This window comes from Mobula hypostoma, chromosome 2 (assembly GCF_963921235.1).
Source record: "Mobula hypostoma chromosome 2, sMobHyp1.1, whole genome shotgun sequence".
In the NCBI taxonomy this organism is placed as follows: Eukaryota; Metazoa; Chordata; class Chondrichthyes; order Myliobatiformes; family Myliobatidae; genus Mobula; species Mobula hypostoma.
In genome coordinates, this window is record NC_086098.1 from 196,056,488 (window position 1) to 196,072,476 (window position 15,989).

Below are 15,989 nucleotides of genomic sequence, written 5' to 3' on the forward strand. Positions count from 1 at the left end.
TTGGAACACTTTCCCCAGTCCCGACATCCCATCACAGAACAACACCCTCTTTCGTACCCAAGGACTTACAACAGAGCAAGTATGTTTTTGTTCGCTGAGACACGCACAGACCACCCCTGCAGTGACCATACGAAGGACCCTACAAGGTGGTGCACGATAATGGGACGACCTGCGTTCTCAACATTGGCGTTCATGAAGAGACTTTTACCATTGACCATCTCAAACTGGCGCATCTAGACCTTGAAAGCCCGGTTGCGGTGCCACCCCCACGACGATGAGGCCGGCTACCTAAAAGAACTGACAGTGTGCAGGCTGCACCTCCTAACGCCGGTTCTGGGGCTGGGGGGGGCGGTCATGTGGCGGCTCGCCCACGCGGCAAGCGAACCGGCTCCAGCAATCGCAGGCGAGTCTGCAGCCAGCGGAAACCGAGAGGGCTCTGAGTGCGGGGCAGACCTCAGCCCGGAAGTCGATGTCACTTCCGCCCCGCAAAGACCGGAGGATGCTGGGAGCGGGCACTTAAGCGCGCGCGGATTTAAACAGTAAACAGTTCAATCAGACCCTGCTTGACTCAGTGTGTTGCTTTCACTCGTTGCATATCAGCACAACTACAACGTGCTAGTTTATCCTTTGACATATGGGCCCAATGCATTACCTTGAACTGTAATAAGGAATGACGGGCACAAATAGATGAGTTATTAACCAAATGAAGAATTTTACTCCATTGATTATCTGAAAATGAACTTCCAATTCACAAGCACATTTAATTTTATTGTTAGATATCATTCGTAAATTCAATATACGTTTATAAATTATAGCCATCAACCCTTTTTGAAGTGTCACAGTTATTTTGAATACCTAACATTTTCTATTTGCTTTCAAGTCACCTCATTGCTTTTGTAGGTTCTTGTGCATTTGTCTTTGAGTGTAAGCTCTTTATTTAACCTTATTGATTCCAGGTGCCTGATAATTATTGCGACGTACAGCCATGCAAGAAGTTCACAGAAAATACAATTCCCAGCCTCTGTCTTAATTGATACTCTTTTCGTTTAGATCTATTCTGGTTTGTTCTTCTCTGGTTTTGCTCAAATATTTTCAGAATCAGAACCAGGTTTAATGTCACAAACATATGTCATGAAATTTGTTGATTTGTGGCATAAAAATTTGTATAAGGTACGAAAAATAGATAGATAGATAGGTATGAGGAAGTATGCAGATGCTGGAAATCCAAAGCAACACACATAAAATGCTGGAGGCAGCATCTGTGGAAAAAGATAGATAGGTAGATAGATAAATGCTAATCATGCGGGTCAGGGGAAAGGGCAGGCAGAGCAGGGTTCCCCTGTGGCCATTCCCCTCAACAACAAGTATACCGCATTGGATACCGTTGGGGGGGATGACTTACCTGGGACAAGCTGCCGTAGCCAGATCTCTGGCACTGAGTCTGCCTTGCAGTGCAGAAGTGAGGAGGGAAAATGAGGAGAGCGGTAGTGATAGGGGACTCGATAGTTAGAGGTGCAGATAGGAGGTTCTGTGGTCGTGACAGAGAATCCAGGATGGTTTGTTGCCTCCCAGATGCCAGGGTCAAGGATGTCTCTGATTGATTGCATGACATTCTGAAGTGGGAGGGTGATCAGCCAGATGTCGTGGTGCACATCGGTACCAATGACATAGCAAGGAAGAGTGAGGAGGTCCTGGAGAGTGAGTATAGAGAGCTTGGTAGGAAGTTGAAAAGCAGGACCTCGAGGGTGGTAATCTCAGGATTGCTACCTGTGCTACGTGCCAGTGAGGGTAGGAATAGGATGCTCTGGAGGATGAACAAGTGGCTGAGGAACTGGTGTAGGGGGCAGGGTTTCAGATTTCAGGATAATTGGGACCTCTTCTGGGGCAGGTGAGACCTGTACAAGAGAGACAGGTTACACTTGAACTACAGGGGGACCAATATCCTTTCAGGGAGGTTTGTTAGTGCTATTGGGGAGGCTTTAAACTAGATTTGCAGGGGGATGGAAACCAGAGTGCCAGAGCTGGCAGTGTGGCTGGGGTGAAAATAAATTATGTTAAAAGTTCAGGCAAATCCGCTAATAGAAAGGTTGTGAGTGGTGGTAAAAATCTTCTGAGGTGTATATATTTCAATGCTAGGAGTATTGTGGGGAAGGCGGATGAGTTGAGGGCGTGGATTGACACGTGGAATTCTGACGTTATAGCAATTAGTGAAACTTGGCTACAGGAGGGGCAAGACTGACAGCTTAATATTCCAGGGTTCCGATGTTTCAGATGTGATCGAGGCAGAGGAATGAAAGGTCGGGGAGTAGCATTGCTTGTTAGGGAAAATATTACAGCAGTGCTCAGGCAGGACAGGTTAGAGGGCTTGTCTCCTGAGTCCTTATGGGTGGAGCTGAGAAACAGGAAAGGTATGGCCACATTAGTGGGATTGTATTACAGACCACCCAATAGTCAACGAGAATTGGAAGAGCAAATCTGCAGAGTGATAGCAGGCAACTGCAGGAAACATAAAGTTGTGGTGGTAGGGGATTTTAATTTTCCATATATTGATTGGGACTCCCATACTGTTAGGGGTCTAGATGGTTTAGAGTTTGTAAAATGTGTTCAGGAAAGTTTTCTAAATCAATATATAGAGGGACCAACTAGAGGGGATGCAATATTGGATCTCCTGTTAGGAAACGAGTTAGGACAAGTGACAGAAGTCTGTGTAGGGGAGCACTTTGGTTCCAATGATCATAACACCATTAGTTTCAACTTGATCATGGACAAGGATAGATCTGGTCCTAGGGTTGAGGTTCTTAACTGGAAGAAGGTCAAATTTGAAGAAATGAGAAAGGATCTAAAAAGCATGGATTGGGATAGGTTGTTCTCTGGCAAGGATGTGATCGGTAGGTGGGAAGCCTTCAAAGGAGAAATTTTGAGAGTGCAGAATTTGTATGTTCCTGTCAGGATTAAAGGCAAAGTGAATAGGAATAAGGAACCTTGGTTCTCAAGGGATACTGCAACTCTGATGAAGAAGAAGAGGGAGTTGTATGACACGTATAGGAAGCAGGGAGTAAATAAGGTGCTTGAGGAGTATAAGAAGTGCAAGAAAATACTTAAGAAAGAAATCAGGAGGGCTAAAAGAAGACATGAGGTTGCCTTGGCAGTCAAAGTGAAGGATAATCCAAAGAGCTTTTACAGGTATATTAAGAGCAAAAGGATTGAAAGGGATAAAATTGTTCCTCTTGAAGATCAGAGTGGTCGGCTATGTGCGGAACCAAAGGAAATGGGGGAGATCTTAAATAGGTTTTTTGCGTCTGTATTTACTAAGGAAATTGGCATGAAGTCTATGGAATTAAGGGAAACAAGTAGTGAGATCATGGAAACTGTACAGATCGAAAAGGAGGAGGTCCTTGCTGTCTTGAGGAAAATTAAAGTGGATAAATCCCAGGGACCTGACAGGGTGTTCCCTTGGACCTTGAAGGAGACTAGTGTTGAAATTGCAGGGGCCCTGGCAGAAATATTTAAAATGTCGCTGTCTACAGGTGAGGTGCCGGAGGATTGGAGAGTGGCTTGTGTTGTTCCATTGTTTAAAAAAGGATCGAAAAGTAATCCGGGAAATTATAGGCCAGTAAGTTTAACGTCGGTAGTAGGTAAGTTTTTGGAGGGAGTACTAAGAGACAGAATCTACAAGCATTTGGATAGACAGGGACTTATTAGGGAGAGTCAACATGGCTTTGTGCGTGGTAGGTCATGTTTGACCAATCTATTGGAATTTTTCGAGGAGGTTACCAGGAAAGTGGATGAAGGGAAGGCAGTGGATATTGTCTACATGGACTTCAGTAAGGCCTTTGACAAGGTACCGCATGGGAGGTTAGTTAGGAAAATTCAGTCACTAGGTATACATGGAGAGGTGGTAAATTGTATTAGACATTGGCTCAATGGAAGAAGCCAAAGAGTGGTAGTAGAGAATTGCTTCTCCGAGTGGAGGCCTGTGACTAGTGGTGTGCCACAGGGATCAGTGCTGGGTCCATTGTTATTTGTCATCTATATCAATGATCTGGATGATAATGTGGTAAATTGGATCATCAAGTTTGCTGATGATACAAAGATTGGAGGTGTAGTAGACAGTGAGCAAGGTTTTCAGAGCCTGCAGAGGGACTTGGACCAGCTGGAAAAATGGGCTGAAAAATGGCAGATGGAGTTTAATACAGACAAGTGTAAGGTATTGCACGTTGGAAGGACAAACCAAGGTAGAACATACAGGGTTAATGGTAAGGCACTGAGGAGTGCAGTGGAACAGCGGGATCTGGGAATACAATACAAAATTCCCTAAAAGTGGTGTCACAGGTAGGTAGGGTCGTAAAGAGAGCTTTTGGTACATTGGCCTTTATTAATCAAAGTATTGAGTATAAGAGCTGGAATGTTATGATGAGGTTGTATAAGGCATTGGTGAAGCCGAATCTGGAGTATTGTGTTCAGTTTTAGACACCAAATTACAGGAAGGATATAAATAAGGTTGAAAGAGTGCAGAGAAGGTTTACAACGATGTTGCCGGGACTTGAGAAACTCAGTTACAGAGAAAGGTTGAATAAGTTAGGACTTTATTCCCTGGAGCGTAGAAGAATGAGGGGAGATTTGATAGAGGCATATAAAATTATGATGGGTATAGATAGAATGAATGCAAGCAGACTTTTTCCACTGAGGCAAGGGGAGAAAAATACCAGAGGACATGTGTTAAGGGTGAGGGGGGAAAAGTTTAAAGGGAACATTAGGGGGGGCTTCTTCACACAGAGAGTGGTGGGAGTATGGAATGAGCTGCCAGACGAGGTGGTAAATGCGGGTTCTTTTGTAACATTTAAGAATAAATTGGACAGATACATGGATGGGAGGTGTATGGAGGGATATGGTCCGTGTGCAGGTCAGTGGGACTAGGCAGAAAATGGTTCGGCACAGCCACGAAGGGCCAAAAGGCCTGTTTCTGTGCTGTAGTTTCTATGGTTCTATGGTTTCTAATTATTATCGTGTTGTAAAGGTATTTATGTACATATGTCCATTTTACTTCATATCTGTACTTCCAACTTCAGTATTCCTAATCATATTATGCTTCTCCAAATGTTCATAAATCCTGCCTCTCAGGAACTTCTCCATCAACTTATCAACCACTGAGGTGAGACTCACTGGTCTATAATTTCCTGGGCTATCTCTACTCCCTTTCTTCAATAAAGGAAGAACATCCACAACCCTCCAATCCTCCAGAACCTCTTCCATCCCCATTGATGATGCAAAGATCATTGCCAGAGGCTCAGCCATCTCCTCCCTTGCCTCCCACAGTAGCCTGGGGTACATCTCATCCGGTCACCGTGACTTATCCAACTTGATGCTTTCCAAAAGCTACAGCCTTCTGTGCTGTAGTTTCTATGGTTTCTATTCCATGTGCAGATCAGTGGGACTAGGCAGAAAATGGTTCGGCACAGCCAAGAAGGGCCAAAAGGCCTGTTTCTGTGCTGTAGTTTCTATGGTTCTATGGTTCTATGAAAGAGGAATAGCAAGGTAGTAATCTGATAGCAGAGGGGAAGAAGCTGTTCCTAAAACTTTAACTTTTCATATGACCGATGATCCTTTTTTAGTTTGAATATATTTTCAATATGAATTGCTATTTCGTTTATTTTTGTTTTTACATTACACTGTATCTGTGATTTAGAGATCCTTGGAGTACTAACTGAGGAATAGACTGAATCTTATTTCTTCTAAAGAATGTCATAAGGCTTAAAGGGAAGTTAATTTATTTAACCCTGCATTGATTCATGGAATGGATAACTTTGTTAACTGCCTTAATCTAGTGCCCTAAAAACCTTTTGAAGAATCTGGAAAATAAGGATCATATTAAACTGAAATAATAATTCAGATCAAATAAGCTGAATTTGAATATCCAACATTTCCATCTCAGGGGTCAGTGGATCCCTCCTGAGAAAGAAATGGCTGATTTCTCTCCATATATCCTGGTTAATGCCTTCACCACTAAATCCTTAGACAGCTTTTGACTGCTGAATTCGAGTGATCTGGTTTGAGCAGTGTTGAGCATTTTCTTCATGTGCATCTGCAGGTTACCAAGGGAATGCACAGTAAGAACAAGACCTAGACTATGACATCAGCTGATGGGTTGCAAATATCATTTGTGCCATAAAAGTGGCAAGCAATAAGCATCTTCAAAATGTGAGAGATGAATCTCCTACCCACCAATGCTATTACTGGTGCCAAGTCCTCCCAATCATCAGTATCCTGGAGATCATCATTCTCAATTGAAAACTCATTGGAAATTCAACTGGATCAGATTAAAAAAAAAAGTTATCAGTGGATGAGTATCCAGCAGTGAATAATTTGTCTCCTGATGTCCTAAAGCCTTTTCACTATCGACAGTGCACAAGTCAGGAGAGTGGGGGAATCTTCTCCACTTACCTGGATGGACGAGTTTGGCTCAAATAATTCTCCAGAATGTCAAAACCAAAATCAGCTGCTGATTGACACCTCATACACCACACTGAATATCCATTCCCTACACACAGTAACTGTAATCCTCTGACCCCTGAGATGGAAATGTTGGATATTCAAATTCAGCTTATTTGATCTGAATTATTATTTCAGTTTAATATGATCCTTATTTTCCAGATTCTTCAAAAGGTTTTTAGGGCTCTAGATTAAGGCAGTTAACAAAGTTATCCATTCCATAAATCAATGCAGGGTTAAATAAATTAACTTCCCTTTAATTGCTGTTGTATGTCATCAACAAATTGCACTGAAATTATCACGCACGTGACAGCACCTTACAACATGACCTCTACTACCAGGAAGGATAAGGGTGGCAGGTACATAGTTACACATCATCTTGACTTGGAATCATATAGAAGTCTAAAGCCTAGAACTCAAAAATGCATCATCTTCATCAGACCGACTGCAAATGTTCAAGAAGGTGAATCACCATCACCTTCTCAATGGTAATTAAATACTGGCTTTGTCAGGGACATCCAGACCTTTGACATCCTTTACCAGTGACCTGCAGACCTTTAAAAATAGTAAATCTTTTGGCCAATTTGTGCTTTAAATTCGGATTTGTATCATACATCACATAAGAAAAAGATGTCATCAAAGTCCTTCCTTTTTGCATCAATGCACCATAGATTAACCTTTATTCTTCAAAGCTGTTTCTTTTAGTGTAAAATCATGCAACAAAGAACTAACTCCATTGAGCATAGATGAACAAAGATGCCAGAATGTTGTCTCGAATTAGTGGTAGGACTAATGATACTTGTGATATTTATAAGTAAAATCATACAGTAAACTCAAGAAAGGTGTAGATGCACTATTGTATTTGAATATCTAGACCTAGCTAGTTAAGTTGTTTGACTTCATTGCATTGCCTAATACTGTGTACTTAAAATGCCAGTGGATTGCTTCTCAGCATTGAGAAGTCAGCTATTCTCCCTTCACCCACCGCTGCACATAAAGTTCTGTCCAGCCTTTAATGGTCTTTTCTTATTTTTCAAATTGAATCCCCTTCCATTTCAGTCTCTCATTCTCAGTATAATGTACATCACTCTGATGATTCAGCTGAGTGTATGAGTGGTTAATCAAAACATAATTGCATCTATCAAGAAGCAGTGAGCCTCTTGCTTCATGAGATTCCCCCAGGCAAGCACCTCACGTTGCTAGTTAATTCTGGAATGCTATAATACAATTGATTATTTAAAGCATTAGTGTGACTAGTGTTTCACATTTAGATCCTTAAGGCTTTCTGCAGTATTGCTTCTGAATGTTCCCTGATGATCTCTTGCCTCTTCATTCTGTTCCTCCCTTAGCCTGATGATCTGAGTATCTTCCCCAGGTACGTGGCTGAGATCAAGGCAATCATAGACAACAAAATTGTCACCGACTGGGGCAACCACCAGTGCAGTGAAAATGGGAGTTGAGGTTTCTTCAGTTCAGGCTAAGCTGCAAGCTGTTGAAAGCACCTGCAGTCATTAATTCCCAAATTCAAAACCAACCTATCAATGATTGCACATTCCCACAACCTTAGAAGACAAAACAAACCATAAAAACAAATTTCATGGCTTTCAGATGAATTGAGTGTATGCGAATTTGCAATGTACACGGCGGATTAGCAGAGGCCTAGCTGGTAGAGCCGTTGCCTCATAGCTTCAATCCAGAGCCAGAGTAACGTGCACAAAGTACTGGAGGAATTCAGCAGGACACAGCATCTATGGAGAGGAATAAACAGTCAACGTTTCGGGCTGAGACCCTTCATCAGGACTGAGAAACCAACCCTCCCTCTGACGCCAGCTTTAATCCTTGCCATGTCATTACCATCCCCTCTTCCGAGGCAGAATATTCTGTCCTCAGCAAGGGCCTTACCTTTATCCCCCTGTGCCGCACCTCAGTGAGTTCCACACCCGCTACGACGTCGAGTTCTTCTTCCATTGTCTCTATCTCTGAGCCTACACCTTTGGCAAAGATTCCCCACTTTGCACTGATGACCGCTTCTCCTGTCTTCAACCCTCCTCCTCTTCTTGGAAACCCTGCTCTGGTCTTTTGCTCACTCTTTATTTTTTCATCTTTAACAGCCAACGAGACATCGAATGTCTCATCTTCTGCATTCCTCTCTCCTATTCAAACCTTACGCCCTCTATGCATACTGCCATTGACTCACTTTACACCAATCCCAAACTCGCAGGGAGTGGGTGTGATGTTGCAGTCTGGCGGGCTGACCTCTACCGTGCTCAGGCCAGGCAGCAACTCTCAGACACCTCCTCTTACTTATCTCTTGAAAAATGCCCCTTTCAGGAGCATCAGATGATTGTCTCCCACATCGACACCAACCTCATGATCTCTGGAGATCTCCCCAGCATTATCTTCGACCTCGTGGTTCCCTTACCTTGCATTGGTTGTTTCTACCTCCTGCCCAAGATCAACAAATCTGACTGTCTGAGTAGGCCCATTGTGTCTGCTACCTCCTGCCCCACTGAACTTTATTATTTAAGCAGTTTTGATCAACGATCTCGATTTGAAGCGTCAACTGCATGCTCCTCTCCATAGACCAGGGGCTCCCAGCCTGGTGTCCACAGACCCTTCGGTTAATGGCCTAGTAAAGGTTGGGAGCCGCTGCCATAGACACTTGGACCTGCTGAGTTCTTCCATCATTTTGTGAGTGTTGCTCTGGATTTCCAGCATTTGCAGAATTTCTTGTGCTCAATCCTGACCCAGGTGTGGCTCCTCGCAACCCAAGTGATTGGCTCATTGGCCACTGCTAAATGCCATTTCAGATGGGTGTTGATGGAAGTAATGTTAATGGTAGCTTGGACTCAGTGGGTCAAATGACTTGTTACGTGGCTACATCACTCATATTTCTCTCGGATTTTCTTACAATTGTTCTGAGAGCTGCTCATTTATCCTCACACCCATTTTTGTCATTTTTTGAAATTTTGTTTTAGAGACCATGAAAACAGTAAGTTTAAAATAAGGTGCGGACTTAAGTAATTTCCACTCAGTTATAAAGCATGCTGTAACATCTAGGATACTCAATGTACACACCATGGAAAAGGTACTAATGTCAAAGGAAAGCAGATGCTCTCTTTATTGCAACCAGCAAAGTGAGAATAAACTGCTAACAGTCAGAGCAATTAGCACCTAAAATGCTCTTTTTTCAAAAATATACTCCCACTGTGATCTAATGCATGCATGGATGTGTGCTGAGCCAAAAACAAAGAGATGCAAATTCACACCCATGATATGAGTTCCTAAATTCTGGTATCAGCTCATCAGGGGAGATGTATTTGATGCTCTCAGTTTTCTCTGTTAAAGAAGGAAAACTGAGCTGCTCACCCAGACAATCAGAAAGCAGCATTAATAGAAGTAGGTATGGGATTGTTCACTTGATAATTATCCAAGTCCATGAGACCATAAAACCATAAGACATAGGAACAGAATTAAGCCATTCAGCCCATCGAGTCTGCTCCGCCATTCCATCGAGGCCGGTCCCAGGTCCCACTCAACCCCATACACCTGCTTTCTCACCATATCCTTTGATGCCCTGACTGATTAAAAAATGATAAACTTAGACCTTAAATATACACACGGACTTGGCCTCGACCACAGTCTGTGACAGAGCATTCCACAGATATGCTGCTCTCGGGCTAAAACAATTCCTCCTTACCTCTGTTCTAAAGGGCTGCCCCTCAATTCTGAGGCTGTGCCCTCTAGTTCTTGATACCCCCACCATAGGAAACATCCTCTCCACATCCTCCCTATCCAGTCCTTTCAACATTCAGTAGGTTTCAATGCGATCCCTGCGCATTCTTCTAAATTCCAGTGAGTACAGGCCCAAAGCTGGCAAACGCTTCTCATATGTTAACCCTTTCATTTCTGGAATCATCTTTGTGAACCTCCTCTGGACTCTCTCCAATGACAACATATCCTTTATGAGATATAGTGCCCAATACTCCAAGTGCGGCCTAACTAGTCTCTTATGAAGGCTCAGCATTATCTCCTTGCTTTTATATTCTATTCCTCTTGAAATAAATGCCAACATTACATTTTCCTTCTTTACCACAGACTCAACCCATAAATGAACCTTCTAGGAGTCTTGCACGGACTCCCAAGTCCGTCCATTGGCATCATATGACTAAAGGCATGTGGGAAGAAAGCAATACTAGAGATTGTACTTCACTTACGTTTTGGTGTAATGTACGGATCCACGATCTCCCGATCACTGTTGTGGTTCCTCCCTTTGCAAAATGGCAGAGCTTGACCTGCACGTGGGGATTGCTCGTGCGGAGCTCTCGCTCGCTGTCTCTCTTGTACACTGTCTGCTGGGAGTGAATCAAAGGAGTTAAAACCACACAGGCTGCCATGAAGATTTGGGAAAATTTAAGAGGAGAGGGGTGACAGGATGAAATAGAAGGGGGAAGAGGAAAATCAAAGGAAGAATTTAGAAGTACAATTAGGGAGGCAAGCAGGTCTTCCTCCTCCACCCACATTCATCATCATCATCATCATCAGGTGCCATGCCCAGTTTGAGCTTTGACTGCCCTGGCCCACACACTCCTGTTTCGGGTCAAGTGGGTCAATTCATTGGTATTCATTTCCAGTTCTCTGGCTGTTGTCTCCATCATCATATGTCTTTGTCTTCTTCCTCTTGCTTTCTTCCCTTCAATCTTTCCCATAATTACCGTGCATTCTAACTCCTCTTTCCTAATCACATGTCCAATGAAATTACGTTGCCTTTTCATGATCTCATACATTGTTTGTCTTCTTGTGTTTGCTCTGTTCATGACATCTTTGTAAGATATTCATTTCATCCATGATATTCTTTGCATCCTCCTCAAAAACCACATCTCTGCTGCTACAATTTGTTTCCTCATGTTACTAGATATCGTCCAACATTCTGAGCCATATAACATAACTGGATAAACATAACATTTCAGTACTCTGAGGCCGGTTGTCATGCCTAGTTTAGTATTGGTCAGTATACTCTTCATTCTCGTAAAGGTGTCTTTTGCCATCCCTATTCTTCTTCTGATGTCCATGTCGCACCTGCCATCTGATGTCACTCAGATTCCTAAGTAGCAAAAGTTCTGTACTTGTTTTATGTCTTCCCCGTTTATTCTCAGCCTGCAGATAGGATTCTCCTTCTTTTTGAATATCACCATACATTCTATCTTTTTGCAATTAATAGATAGACCCATTTTTGCACTTTCTTCAACAATTATATCAATTAAGTTTTGTAGTTCTTCCTCCGTACTTGCAATTAACACAGTGTCATCTGCATATCTGAAATTATTGATGTTTTCACCACCAACTTTGATTCCCAAGATGTCTCTTATTTTTTGTAATATTGTTTCACTGTACACATTAAATAAATCAGGGGAGAAAACACACCCTTGTCAAATGCCTCTCTTGATTTTTGTAAACTGACTCACTTCTCCATCTATTCTTACAGCGGTAGTTTGTTCCTGGTACAGATTTCTGATTAGGCGGAGGTCTCTCGAATCTAGATCTAGAGGTTTCTGTAATATTTCAAATAACTTATTGTGCTTCACTTTATCAAATGCTTTTGTGTAGTCGATAAAACAAACAAACAAATCTTCTTGCACTTGAATAGCTCATTCTGATAGTATCCTTAACATCAATATTGCATTTCTTGTACCTTTGTCTTTCACAAAACCACATTGTTCTTTACCTATTTCAGCTTGTGTCTTACTTTTAGCTCGTCATCAAAATTCTTAGAAGTATCTTGGTGATATGACTCATTGAACTTATGGTCCTATGTAATTCACATTCTATTGCTCCAGGTTTCTTAGGAAGAGTGATAAATACTGATTTTTTCATCTCTTCTGGTATTATTCCAGTCTCATAAATGTCATTGATTAAATCAGTAAGTTTTTCAATTCCATAATCTTCAAGGGCGATAATTTGTTCTATTACTAATTCATCAGGACCTGCTGTCTTTCCTTTCTTCATTTTATTTATTGCATTACGAACTTCAGATTTTAAAATACTTGGACCTTCAATGTTTTTCTTAATTTCTGGTTTTTTGCCTCGATTGTCTTCAAACAATTCCTGAATATACTCAGTCCATCTGTTCATAATCTCATCTTTTTCCATGATAATGGTACCGTCCTTTGCTTTCAAACATTCACCTGAAGAACAGAAGTGCTTTTTAGCAGTGATATTCTTGATTTGTTGATGTAACCTTTTTGGATCAGTAATAGGGATTCTTTCTATTTCCTCACATTCCTGATTTAACCATTCTTCTTTGGCTTTCTGACATAAGCTTTTAACTTTTTTTATCTAAGGACTTATATTCTATAGGATTTGCTTTCTTCCGTCTCCTTTCTTCCATTAGATTTGTGATTTCATCTGTCATCCATTTATTCTTTTTTAGGAATCACTGACTTTGCTGATTCTACCAAGGCATCTTTTAGAGAGTTAAATTTCATTTCTACATGTAAATTTTTGTCTTAAGTTTTCTTCTTTAATTAATTGTTATTGCCATGCAAGATCTAAATGCTAAAGTAGGACAAGGTGCTGATGGAAATACCATAGGAAAATTTGGACTAGGGGAAAGAAGTGAAAGAGGTGAGAAATGGGTAGATGAATAATCAGGTCATTATGAATACCTACTTTAAAAACCATCCGAGACACTTGTGGACCTGGAAAAGTCCAGGTGATAACACTAGAAATCAAATTGACTTTATTACTATAAACCAAAGATTTAGAAACTCAGTTACTCAATGCAAAACATATCCACCCACATTATGGAGCTTATTTGAGTAGAAAACTAACGGTTAGTCCACTACCATATTGATCATCAGGGTCACAGATGGCAGCTTCTAGTGCTCAGGACTTAGTATTTTCCTCCTGTCTGCAGAACAACAACACTTGTAAATCAACGGTGGAGGAGTGGCTGTATACAAAAATCACTCAGTAGCTCCTGTATCTAATAAAGTGGCCACTGAGTGTATGTTCATGGTCTTCTGCAGCTGTTGTCCATCCACTTCAAGGTTTGATGTTTTGTGCTTTCAGATATGCTCTTCTGCACACCACTGTTATAAGATGTGGTTATTTGAGTTACCAGCATCTCTCTGCCAACTTTAACCAGTCTGGCCTTACTCCTCTGACCTCTCTCACTAACAAGGTATTTTCACCCACAGAACTGCTGCTCACTGGTTTCTGGCACCATTCTTTGTAAACTCTAGAGACTATTGTGCATGAAAATCAACAGTTTCTAAGATAATCAAACCACCCTATATGGCACCAGCAATCTTTCCATGATCAGTTATTTAAATCACATTTCTTCCCCATTCTGATGTTTGGTCTGAACAACAACTGAACTTCTTGACCATGTCCGCATACTTTATTCACTGAGTTGCTGCCACGTGATTAGCTGATTAGATATTTGCATTAATGAGTAGGTATACAGGTGAACCTAATAAAGTGGTCACTGAGTGTAAATGTCCCAGCAGAGACCTTCCAATTCACGTATCCCTCCCAACGTATTGAGTGGCTTGCCCCTCATTTAAGCATAAACAATATGCCATAGATCACAACCCTTTTATCCGAAACCAGTCAATAGTTCATACTGCACACCAGGCTCATTGATTATGTTATCACATTGCAAAATACTATGGGGAAATAACACGCTCATTTGAACAAATAATAGCTTAAAATTCCGAGATCAATTTCCAGACGGACAGGATTCCATTGAAGATGGGAGAAAACATATTAGAACACATGCTAAGTTCCTTTTATGCATGACTTTGGCTTAAAGAATTGGTGTATCTTTTTAACTAATCCCATTTTTTAGGTTGAGATATTTCTAATTTATTCTACATAAAGCTCCTTGGAATAGCACCGCCATCTAGTGGTACTGCAGTGTTATAGCTAATACCTGGAATCACTTTTAGTTCTCTGCTTACTTTAACCATTTGCCCTTTAAAGATATATCACCCAGGACAGGATTTTATATGGCTGGCTTAGTACCATATTCTACTGCTTGGTGTGAATTAAGGAGTAATATCATTTCATTGCAACAAATTATAATTATAATTTTGCACCCACTTGGCTTCACCTATCACATTCTTGATTGATGGCTGATTTATTTATTGAGATACAGTGTGAAACAGGCCCATCCAGCACCTTGAGCCACACCGCCCAGTGACCCTGACCCAAAAGTGGGACAATTCACAGTGACCAATCAACCTACCAACTGGTAATCTTTGGACTGTAGGTGGAAACCCAAAGGATCCCCAAGCAGTCATGGAAGAACATATAATCTGCTTATAGACAGCGGGAGGAAATGTACCCAGGCCCCGGTACTGTAAAGCATTGTGCTAACCACTACACTATCGTGCCACCCAGCTTGTCCTCCTTTCTCTGTCACCCACGTTTCTCTTCTGACGCCTTCCCCTTTCCTTTCTGGTCCTGATGAAAGGTCTCTGCCGGAAACGTCAAATGCATATTCATTTTCATAGCAGTTTCCTGACCTGCTGAGTTCCTCCAGCATTTCCAATGTGTTGTTCTAGATTTCCAGCATCTGCAGAACCTATTGTGTAAGAGATTGTGTCTGGGACCAAATACATTTTCCTTGTTCATTTGCAATGTCATTTTTCTGTCTGAATCCAGGATGACATGTATGTGTCACAATCTACTACAATTCCATATAAATGGACTGCCCCAGAAGCTATTGAGCATGGCTATTTCTCTATGAAGTCTGATGTGTGGTCTTTTGGCATTCTCCTTTATGAAGTGATAACTTACGGCAAAACCCCATATCCAGGTTAGCTTTATATTTTGTTACCACCTGGCTCTGCACATCGGAAAACATTTTTAAAAAGTCTTTTAGAATTAATGTTATTATCTTAAACCATTTTGCTGCAGGTATGAACAATCAAGAAGTAGTGAGTATGGTTTCTCAAGGTTACCGAATGCCTTGTCCTAATGGATGTCCAACGATGCTGCACAAAGTCATGTTAGACTGCTGGGAGAAAGTAGCATCCAACCGCCCATCATTTGCGACGTTAATAAGTAAACTGCTAGCCTTCAACATAAATCATTTATGTTAAGCCAGAAATGTGAAAATTAAAGCAACTGTTGATTCTGAGATAAAAACAGAAAATTCTCAGCAATACTCAGCAATTCAGGCCGCAGCTGTGGAAAGAGAAACAGAGTTAACACTTCATGTTCAATGCCTTTCAATAGAGCCTTTGTTAGTGAAATGTCACCTCTGTCTCGCTTTCTATAAATGATGAGTGTTCACCATTTTCTGTTTTAATCTCAGAACTATGAACTGTTTTGGCAGTATTATTTCTGGAATGCATCTAACTGCATTCAAATGTAAATTTCTACAACATTAAATAGTGAGTTAAATTTCTATGGCATCACCAGAGCTGTACAAAACATAGAATACAAGTTATTTCTTACCATTAGCAACATGTGGTTCCCTTTTATAAAGA

General features: G+C 41.4%; 1 protein-coding gene across 1 annotated transcript in view; it reads left to right on the top strand.

Moving 5' to 3' along the window:
- LOC134342778 (tyrosine-protein kinase SRK2-like) overlaps positions 1-15,671 on the top strand; it is a 38,085-nt gene extending 22,414 nt beyond the window's left edge. The window contains exons 7-8 of the mRNA XM_063041343.1: positions 15,160-15,313; positions 15,415-15,671. Coding sequence (XP_062897413.1) covers positions 15,160-15,313; positions 15,415-15,599 — 339 coding nt within the window. The 3' untranslated portion in view covers positions 15,600-15,671. The remainder of the gene's footprint in view (positions 1-15,159; positions 15,314-15,414) is intronic.
- Positions 15,672-15,989: the final 318 nt, after the last annotated feature.